Genomic DNA, 10,724 nt, shown 5'->3' on the forward strand with positions numbered 1-10,724 from the left:
TTCCTTGACGGGAGCACAGCCTTAGGAGACTGTCCTTGTTCTACCCAATTCTCCCCTTTAGTTACTGATCTTTTATTTCTGGACAATGGTTAAATTGTCCTTGGGCGTTAATTTCGTTTCCTTATATAGACGGCAATATGATGTCTCTTGAGTATAATCATAATGTCGCTATCTAGCAAATAAAATCTTAAAAAGATTGGTGGCTTTAAAACATCGTGATTCAGTGCCCAGATCGAGTTGTATCTCCTCACGCCCCAGTCCTCTAACCTCGACACTTTACTAACAGTAGCTACCTTACAGGGATAGTGTGAGAATTAAAATAAGAAACGTGTGTTTAGTACAGTGCCAGGCACACAGAAAGCGCTCAAAAGTGCTATTATTAGCTCGTTACTGCTCACCCTCAGAGGTCCACAGCAAGCCGGCCACAAAACAAACTGCAAAAGTAAAAGCTGGAGCCGAAACATACGATTACAAGCTCTCTTCTCAAGCCACTGGAAATCCAAGGGTCGCCCTACGTCGGTCGTGCGCACCTTTCCAGGACGAAAGCCAAGACGCCAGCACGTATAGGTTACCACACCACGCCCCAGTTGAGACCGGTCCGCTCCACACCGCTGTCGGGAGACCCCACCCAGCTACAAGTCCCAGCGCTCCCCGACTCCGCAGGCCCCGCCCTGGGCGCCACGCCTTTCTTTGGCCCCACCTGGACACCCGTCCCGAGTAGCCAAAACCTCGCCTCTCGCTAGGCAACCGAATTGCAGCGAGGACCGGAAGAGGAAGGAGAGGTGTGGAGCTGGGAGCAGAGAGGCGGGCGTACGCAGCCTCCCTCGGCTTAGCCCACTATGGGGCACTCAGAGCGTCCTGGTCGCCATGAAAACAGGCCACACCCCCGCGATCTCGGCCCGTGGTTCGCAAGTGCGCAGGCGCGCGCGGCCTTCCGCGCATGAGCAGTGCTGCTCAGAGCCCGCCAGCCACGGTCTCGGGCGCCAGCTACGCCGCTGCCGCTGTCACTATGGCCCATTACAAAGTGAGGGGGGCGCGGCGTGGCTGGGGGCGTGCGGGCGGTAGCCAGCCGCTGGTCGGCTCCGGGTGGGAGTGGGGGCGCGCGCACAGGTTTTGGGGGCCTGCGGTAGCGAGGCGGAGGCGGGGTTGCCGGACTCCCAGCGCCTTCTTCCTGCTCCGGCCCCTGGGCTTCGGCTACTGACCCGCCGTGTCTCCTCAGGCCGCCGACTCGAAGCGCGAGCAGTTCCGGAGGTACTTGGAGAAGTCGGGGGTGCTGGACACGCTGACCAAGGGTGAGCATGGGCTAGGAGAGGGTTCCTCGTGTCCACGTCGTGCTCCTCGGCGCTGCGCCCCTGACGGGCCAAGGCGTGGGAAAGGAGGGAGAACAGGTGGGGAGCTGTCTGGGGTCCAGCAAGGTGGACCTCGGGATTCGGCAGGGACTGGCGCACGTCTGGCTGCTGGCTGTCGGACGCCGCTCGAGTGGGGTAGCCTCGCTCACGCTACCACTCTCCAGGCGGGGAGAGAAACTCCTGCAGCTGTTGCAAAGTCCCTCCAACTTCCGTTGCTTTGCCTTGAGTGGCCACAGCGAGCATGTTTGGTAAAGACCTTGAGGTCCCAACTCCTCCCTCCTAACAGTTTTTGGGGGCTCAAAATTATGTAAAGAAGTATTTTCCTTCGGAAAAAGGGCAAGTGGGTAAATTACCAGATTTCAAAGCTATGAAATAACTAAGTGATCTCAACCCCAAAGTAAGCGATTCATAGTCAATTTGGCTGTGGTTTTTCAACCCCGGTGGTTTTTCGTAGGCTGTACCAATTCCTACTGTGTGCAAATTTCATAAGTAGTATTACCGTTTAAAGAGCTTGCAGGCACCTAAAAATGGTTAGATTGTTTTCATTTTTTAAAATAGAAGCTGTTACACTGTATCTCTTTGGGGGGGGTGCGGTTTCAAGACCTAAGATGAATAAGGAGCTTGAAACTGGAGAGTTGCAAGAGATAGTTGCGGGTACTACCACTTATATCATTAGCTTAGCAATAATGTGAATGCCTGCCATGCATCATTCAGCTCATTAGCTAAGATCTGCAAGGGTGTAGAACAGAAACGCTGTCAGGGATAATGACCTGGGTCCACATGAGAAATGTCTGGGAAAGAAAGAATTTGGTAACTGCTCTTTGGCCAGAAGCAAAGGTAAGGAGACAATTCTGGGAGAAAAACAACTTTGGGTCTTAGCAGAAAGCAGGGCTTTTAATTCCCATGCACGGGCTGGAAATTTTGAATTGCTGGCTAGGTCAGATTCAGGTACTAGTTTCCCTATCTCTTTGCAGTTACACTTAAGCAGACATTCCAGGAGTACTCTATGAAAGTGCTGTGCTCTGTCCTCTCTTGAAGAGTCATAGATGCTTGGAATTTATTGACCCCCCCCTTTAAAAAATTACGTGGGCTCATTTCTTTCATTAAACCATTTTATTCAGGTCTCTGTTCTAGGCACTGGGGATACAGCAGTGGGGGGAAAAAAGTCCCTGCTCTTAATGAACTTGTATTCTAGTTGGGGGAGACATAATAAATGCACAGTGACATCCAGTGTCAAATGTTATGAATAAGAAACAGCAAAAGAGGGGCGTTTGGGTGGCTCAGTTGGTTGAATGTCTGGCTGTTGAATATGGCTCTGGGTGTGATCCTAAGGTTGTGGGATTGAGCCCTGTGTTGGGCTCTACGCTGAGTGTGGGGCCCGCTTAAGATTCTCATTCTCTCTCTCCCTCTCCCTCCCTCTTTCCCTCTTCCTCTGTCTGTCTTCTTCTCTCTCTCTCTCTCCCCCTCAGCCCCTTTTCCTGCTTGCATTCTATTTCTAAACAAAACACCAAACAAACAAAACACAGCAAAAGAGATAAAGATCAATGGATGTGCCATGTCATAAGGGGTGGAGGCTACTTCTCTCTTAAGAAGTAACATTTGAGTGGAGATCTGAATGAAATGTGATGTCAAGAGTTCCAGGAAGTGCAAGGAGGCCAGAGTGGCTGGACAGAGTAAAAGCACGTTAAAAGGTAGAGAAGTGACCTTGGTGGGAGATAACTGAAGATGTACAGGGATGTTCCTTCATGAGACTGGAAACCACAGACGGCTTCTTTTCCCTTGCACACGTCTACTGGCATCTAACTCCTCAACTGCTGTAGACTTCCAGTTTCCTAAATAATATCAGACAACTTAACATAGTACCTACTGATGGAACCTATTTAAAATTTGATTTTTTTTCAGCTTCAAACATATGTACTTTACACATATTTAATTTGGAATTTTCATCCGGCTTATTTCCAAGGGATCTGAAATTGCCTCTAACATTAAAACACTATATGGCTAAAGATAAAGATAAGTCATTTGGAAAAAGAGGCATCTGAGTTATTTTGAGTATCATTTCAACCTCTAAAATTCCTAGCTGCTAAGGCAAAAAGGGAAACGGGGTATGGCGTTCTTCTCATCTGATTAAAAGGAAGTATATTTCATCTATAGAAAAGCACAGGAAACTTGCCATTTACATTATGTTCTGTAATTATCAATCTTGTAGTACCACTGACAAATTTAGAAGCTGAAAGAAATGGGGTGGGGAACAAGGGGTAGAAAAGGTAAGAGTATTTGTGTCCTAAAAAGTTACTTGGCAGAGATCAGTGGAAATCAGTGGGAGAAGAAACACGTTTGAGTATGTTATTTAAAGAAAAACACTGAAAGGAGAGGGAAGGGAGAGGGTGGCAGTGATGTAAATATACCGACTTCTCAAAAATAGTGTTGTGAGTACACTTAGAAGAGTATCTATCAGAACTCAGTGCTGGTTGTTAAAAGTCACTGCCATTTGACTTTTTCGGTCTATATTATTGTGATGAATTATTAAAGCTAAAAACATAAAAGGAAGCGTGTTGTCTTACAATAGTTCCTTGGGGTCTAGAGATGAGCATTTTTTGTGTGCAGTTACATTTTTTTGGCTTTTGACCCTTTCCAAGGGTTCTGTGCACAAGAAAACTTAACCATTGGTGTAGAGAGCTTTATATCTGAGTAGTAAATCCTAGGAGGAATTTATTCAACAGAAGATGAGCAAGGCAGTGCTGACGTAAGCTTCTGGATATGAACTAAAGTATAGAATTTATTTAAAAAAATTTTTTTTAATGTTTTATTTATTTCTCTGAGAGAGAGAGAGACAGAGACAGAGACAGCATGAGCAGGGGAGGGTCAGAGAGAGAGGGAGATACAGACTCTGAAACAGGCTCCAGGCTCTGAGCTGTCAGCACAGAGCCTGACGTGGGGCTCCAACCCACAAACCATGAGATCATGACCTGAGCCGAAGTCGGATGCTTAACCGACTGAGCCACCCAGGCGGCCCTAGATTTTAATGTTGATATAAGCATGCTGATTACTGGTGAAGTTTTTGGTCGGTGGTTATTTAGCATGTTGTGTCTGAAACTGAAGCATGTTTTCAGTTCAAAGCTTCTTCCAGTAATTATCATAGCCCTGTTGATTCTCGCCAAAAGTTTTCTCAAATTTCTCTTTGTTTTCGCCCCTCTATCACTTTAGTGCAGGTTACTGTCCTTTTCAGCTGGGTTACCACATCTGTCTCCTCGACTGGTCTTCCTGCCTTTATCCTTGTCCCGCCCTGCATCTTCCGCACCGCAGTCAAGAGTGATCGGTCGCTCTCCTGCTTAAAACTGTTTCATTATACGCCTGTTGTTCTTAGGATCAAAGTCCGACTGAACTTGCAGGATCCTCCCTGGTCGGCCTCCTGACCACCTTGCCAGCTTCCTTTCCTGACGCATTGTTCACAGCTCCATCTGGCCATACTTGAATTTTCAGTTCCTCAAAATGTTGTTCTCTTGCCCTCCCCACCCCCTCACCTTCCCATTTTATCTGAAACCCTCGTAGCCCAGGTCTCTTACTTCCCCTTGTTAGGAAGCCTTCCCTCGTGCCCTGGGCCGAGTTAGGTATTCTCCCAGTGTGGTCCCATAATCCATCATCCTGTATTGCTGCTTGATGGTCTTTTTTTGTTTTTTTGGTCTAGTCCTTTGCTTATTTTTTGCACTAGACTATAAATTTGTTGAGAACAGGGAGATTATCTGCTGTGTGTACCGTGGCATGGCAGTCCTATTAATGAGCTTGGCGTATAATAGGCACTTAATTCTTACTGGGCTATGGAATATAATTTCAGTCATTCAAATTTAAGACTTTAATTATTGCTTTTTTCTGCTTTTTGATTTGCAGTATTGGTAGCCTTATATGAAGAACCAGAGAAACCTAATAGTGCTTTGGAGTATCCTTTTCATCTTTCAAATCAGAAAAAGGACTTATTTTTGGAAGTCTTATTTTTTCACATAGATAATATTTAAAATATTTTTGATGATTGAAAAAGTTACTTTAAGTTTTGCGATGATGATCTCTGGGTAAATGCCGGTGGTAAGGTGCGGTGACTGTGATCAGAGATGTTGATGCTACTCTGAGCTATTTCATTAGTTTCATTCAGCTCAAGTAAATTCTTAACTTTGATATTAGTTTTTTAAAGCATCACTTAGGAGCTGCTACCCCAGAAAATCCAGAAATAGAGCTGCTTCGCCTAGAATTGGCAGAAATGAAAGAGAAATATGAAGCTATTGTAGAAGAAAATAAAAAACTGAAAACAAAGGTAAATGTTTTAAAAGAATTCACATTAAAAATAATTTCACCTTTAACAACTACAAGATCAGAACCTCACCAAAACGGAAAGTAGGGGAGGGAGGAGGAGAAAAAAATCTCAATTAACTGCAAGGCTGAACTGATGCCCTGTCAAGAAAACCACAGACAAACTGTAAATAGGACAAGCAAAACGTAGTCAAGAAGAGGTTCTTGGGAACCTGCATCAAGAAAAACCTGAGAACGTCGGTTAATGCTGCTTCTTATGAGTAAACGGAAATTTTGGGGAGTCCTAAGGCAGATGATGTAAGTAGGTCAGTGTAGGGTCACTGCTTTGTGACTGGGACCTCTTAGAGTTGTGCAGTGCGCAATCTGCACAGTCGTATTGTGGCGGCCCTGTAATGTGTTAACGTGTCCATCTGTTTGCACTGAATTTTGTCTATCGCCAAAGTTCTTTCTTTGTTTAAATTCCTGTGAACCTCTTCGTAAACTTCAAATTAGTCATCTCTAAGCCTTTGAGGTTTTACCACATTCTGAATCACATAACTTATTTTACATTACTCTAGGCAGTTCTCATCATGTGATTTATCTTCTCAACAACCTTGTGAAATAAGTAAGACCGGGACATGGACCATTTTGTAGGTGAGGGAACTAAAGCATAGTGAAGGCTGTCTTCTCACACCTGACAGCTAATTGGAACAGTCTAAATCTTAGACTAGTGTTCTTGCAGAGAACCACAGCTTAGCATAATAGAAAACGCAGTACCTTAAATTATTCAAGATTCCACAACACAAACACCAGTTAACTCTTTGGCATCTTTCAAGTCAGACATGAGCTGCTTTTCATTGACTAGCTAGATTAATAGATGTTACATTATTCTTTTTTTCTGCTTTTTGAGAGAAAGTTCAGTAAACCTTTGGTAAAGAAGAAGAAGGTACCTCATCAGAAGCCACAGCATCTTTGGGAAGATACACATAGATTATGGCCTATCAAGTATTTGAGCAGTGTGGTATGAACTGGAATTCAGTGTTGGTTTCCCAGTAATTTTAAAGGTTTATACAAAAAAAGAGTTTTCATTAGACTTGTTCATATTAAATCTTAAATCGTATTAATCTTGAATGGCTTAAAAAGGATAGGATATTCTTATAAAGTTATTGATTCAGTAATTAAATTGAACATAATAGTTAACTTGTTTTGTTACTATTAAGTTTTTTACCCAATCTAGAATAAAATTCACTTAAACTCCTCTGTCTTTGCCCTATAGCTTGCTCAGTATGAACCACCTCAGGAGGAGAAGCGTGCTGAATAGGATTCTTCTCAATTGAAAAGACACTGAAACCATGGTTTTGTATGACTTGAATAGTTTGTATAGTATATAATCTTTTCTGAACAGATGATATAGAACTCTTTTAATATGTTGAACTCACCTACCACACTTTAACTGTTATAAACACATATACTTAGAACCACCAATAAAAACTCAATGTAACTTTCTTTGGGTCTTAAAAGTAGGAGAATCCAGAGTGAATCCTGGAAAAAAAAATCTAAACACAGCCATCTCGTTCGTTACCTTAAAAGACATTCTGTTTATTAGTCTGACTAGGAATGATGGTCCTGGTTGTATTTTAGCCAAGGAAGTTCAGCATGGAGCTGTTCCTTGCTTTCGTTCAGGATATGAGCACAGGTACAATCATTCTTTCAAATGAAGAGGACACTGTCGTTTGTACTGTCAGTAGGCAGCTGGAAAGGTCTGCGAGGCGGAAGATGCTTTGGCGCGGGTTCCCGTGAATCTTCTGCTCTTGTTTATATGACGTGGAACAAATGACTCTTCTTTGCCACCACTTTGCCTTAGATAACCGTGTGTGTGCTAGTGTTAACTCTGACACCACGGGTCCTTCTATGCAATCATGCCCTACCTGAGAATGTGGCCTTGCTTCGCTCTGTGCATCAGTGGGTCCCAGGTGCACACCGGCCCTTGGCCCTTGTTGTTTTTCAACATGCTATAGTAGCAGTTACCCTGATTGTAATTTATAATAGCTTCCAGCAGGATCGCACAGTCCCCCTGCCTCACCTAGTTGCTTAGCTGAACACAGAACAGAGGCAATCTAGAATTCCGGGGTCGTGCACAAGCTGGGACGAGAAGGGGAATGAGCCATATATCGTGGAAGACTATAGTTTGCGGGTATAATTATATAGTGCTTCCCCCCCGCCCCAAGGTATTTTTCTAGCCTTGAATTCATTTTATCTTCATTATCCCTGTGAAGTAGGTAGGGCAAGAATGAGGGGAGGTTGGGTGCTGAATTTTTAGGCCAAAGACTGATATCAATACAAATTATTTACTAACTGTAGAGCCTTGGGCACGTCAGTTAACTGCTCGGAGATTCACTTTCCTCATCTGTTAAATGAGACTAGTATCTGTGCTGCCTACCTCACAGGGTTGTTGTGAGGGTCAAATGGAATGTATGTGAAAGATCTGTAAATGGTAAAGCACTATATTCTTGTTTTTTAGTCCTTTTCCTTTCTTTTGGAAGACCTACAGTCAGATGTTTCATTTTACTGGTCACTTATTTTCCTTATTGACTGACCGACATTATTAAGAGTCCCTATTTCATTTTTTCTAACCCTAGACTGACATTATTAAGAGTCCTATGTCATATATTCTAACCCTATTGTTAGAGAACCCGTCTTTACCCTTCGGTAAAAACACACGTAGAAAACAAAGCGAACCGATGAAAGCTGATTTAACTAGCAAAAGCGTCAGCGCTTGCTGGAAACTGTGACCAAGCTAATTGTAAGGGCATTTTAATCAGTCGTGTTGGCAAGAATGTGGCAACGGTCTGTGTCTCTTCTAGTCACAAGTTTGGTTTTTTGGAGGGGGGCCAGACACTACTGGAAGAACATTCACTGGAATTGGTTTATCTTTTACCAACTCGAGGGCCTCCTACATGCTCAGCAGTAGGCTGAGTGCCGGGGACTCTAAAGATGAATGACTTGAAATTAGTTATAAGACATATACATAAGCAATTACAACGTGGGATAGGAAGTGCTAAGAATCATAGGAATAATAAAACATGGCCTCATGGGGATTCTGGAAGAGAGGGAGGCTTGGCTTCTTTAAGTGGTTGGTATGACAGCCCCTTTGTAGAATACAGACAAGCAGAATTTTTTTTCTGGCAGCCAGCCCTCATTTGCTTTTTTCCCAGGGGGCTAGTATTACTATTTCCAAAACTCAGGTTACTGTCTCTTGTACCATCCTTTTTGGATAGAATGGCAACCTGTGGGTTGGCTAATTGCACTTTTAAGGGCGGGGGGAACTGACCTGCTTAAACTGCTGTACCAGTCAGTGCTGTTTAAGAACTCAGAGTCAGCCTGGCCTCTGGAGACCCTCTTCATTTCTGTCAAGGATATGGATGAAGAGACTACACAAGAAGATGCTCGATGGAGTAGAAAAAGGATCTCATCCATTCAGTTCCTGCTGTACTTCAGCTGCCTTGTCTATACAATGTAGATTTCATATCTTGCCTACCTCACAGGGTTGTTGTAAGGTTCAAATTAAATATAATGGATGAAAAGCGCCTTGTGAATTGTAAAAGACTACACACGGGTCGCATGATGTAATGCCAAATCTGTAAATGCCACAACGATGGCTGGTAGCTAGACTACACTGAAACAAACTTGAAAATGATTAACTTGGAGCACCCAAAATCCTGGGCCTAAACCAAAACGCTGCAGTGTCTAGTCTTATATTTAGGTTTAAAAAAATGCAGTAATACAAGTCTAGGCACTAGGATTGCCGACAAAATACTAGTTCCAGTGAGTATCAGTAGGAGCCACATATACTCTGAACATTTTATATATATTTCATTCTGGAAAGCATAATAGAAGTATTGACCAGGTGCTAAACAGTAATCCTGAAGGCTGTATTGGTCATTTTGCATTGTAGATGCTAGACATTTGGTGGGTGTTGTTGACAAGCTAAAATGCGTGTAAAAGAGTGAGTGACCAACAGGGAGAAGGCATTTGAAAATAGGAGGTTGTGCTGTCCAGTACCGTAGCCACTAGCCACATCTGGCAATTAAGGTTAAAAAAAATTCCTCACAGTAGCAACATTTCAAATGCTCAATCCACACTGGCTACTACATGGAGCAGTACAGTTGTAGAACATTTCTATCCTCACAGAAAGTTCTATTGGACCATAGAAGCAGTGGTCGAAAGATCAGATTATGTTTTATGTGAGAGAGAAGACTTAGTGGGTAATGAATACTGCGATCTAATATTTGAAGGGCTGTCCTGGAAAAGATGAAGACTGCTCCTGTGTTCTATTTTAAGCTCCAAGGAGTGTGATTTTCGGTTTGCATAGGAGACTTTCAAACAAAGTTCTACCTCAGTGGAAGCTGCTGCCTTTTGAGATAGTGAGCTCTTCCCTTGGAACTATCGAGGTGTATGTTGCATTATCAACAGCCACAGGTGTTACAGGGTAGATTCTCCTTAGGTGAGAGACTGGGGTAACCGATGACCTCGAAGGATGTGTCCTACCTTTCACTTAAAGATTCAGAAGTAGCCAAGTCCCAGACACGCAAGAATATGCTTTCCTTTCATAATCTAGAAGTTAGTTTCTTGGGAAATTCAGTGCCACCACCACCTCTATTTTAAGAGGAGGATCTTGGTTCGTCAAATTTCCAACTCTAACTTCTGACTGTTGAGGATGAAAATTCCTCTAGCTTTCTCAAACGTTATTTGGTGAAAGGATTAGATTTAGTTTGCTTTCATTATTCATTCCTTTGGTGGCGAACTGAAATCATGGAAGATGCAGTGTTCTCTTGGGGGCGGGGGATAAATTACTTGAAAAGTAGACCAACTAGGTGGGAAGGAGGGAAAATTGAGTCCCATTGAGTTTAAGGTGGTAGTAGTATACACTGTCTTGATTTGCTGAAGAAGAATAAGCTGTTCCAGCTTGGCCGCATTTACTCCTATCTGGGTCCTGCTACCTGCTAGAACGAGCTGCATCACACCCATGACTCTGCCTTTGGTTGAGGCTTTACCCTCACTCAGACTGGCTCCTCCTCCCTACCTACCAGCTCC

At 43.6% G+C, this 10,724-nt stretch overlaps 1 protein-coding gene across 1 annotated transcript; it reads left to right on the forward strand.

Moving 5' to 3' along the window:
* Positions 1-703: 703 nt before the first annotated feature.
* Positions 704-8,150, forward strand: LOC120239906 (MYC binding protein). The gene is made up of 5 exons (XM_039244451.1): positions 704-1,024; positions 1,220-1,292; positions 5,238-5,286; positions 5,526-5,655; positions 6,907-8,150. Exons 1-5 carry the CDS (start codon positions 941-943, stop codon positions 6,949-6,951), a joined length of 381 nt encoding a protein of 126 aa, XP_039100382.1. The 5' UTR covers positions 704-940; the 3' UTR covers positions 6,952-8,150.
* Positions 8,151-10,724: the final 2,574 nt, after the last annotated feature.

This window comes from Hyaena hyaena, unplaced genomic scaffold, assembly GCF_003009895.1.
Source record: "Hyaena hyaena isolate Hyena2069 unplaced genomic scaffold, ASM300989v1 scaffold_237, whole genome shotgun sequence".
Lineage (NCBI taxonomy): Eukaryota > Metazoa > Chordata > Mammalia > Carnivora > Hyaenidae > Hyaena > Hyaena hyaena.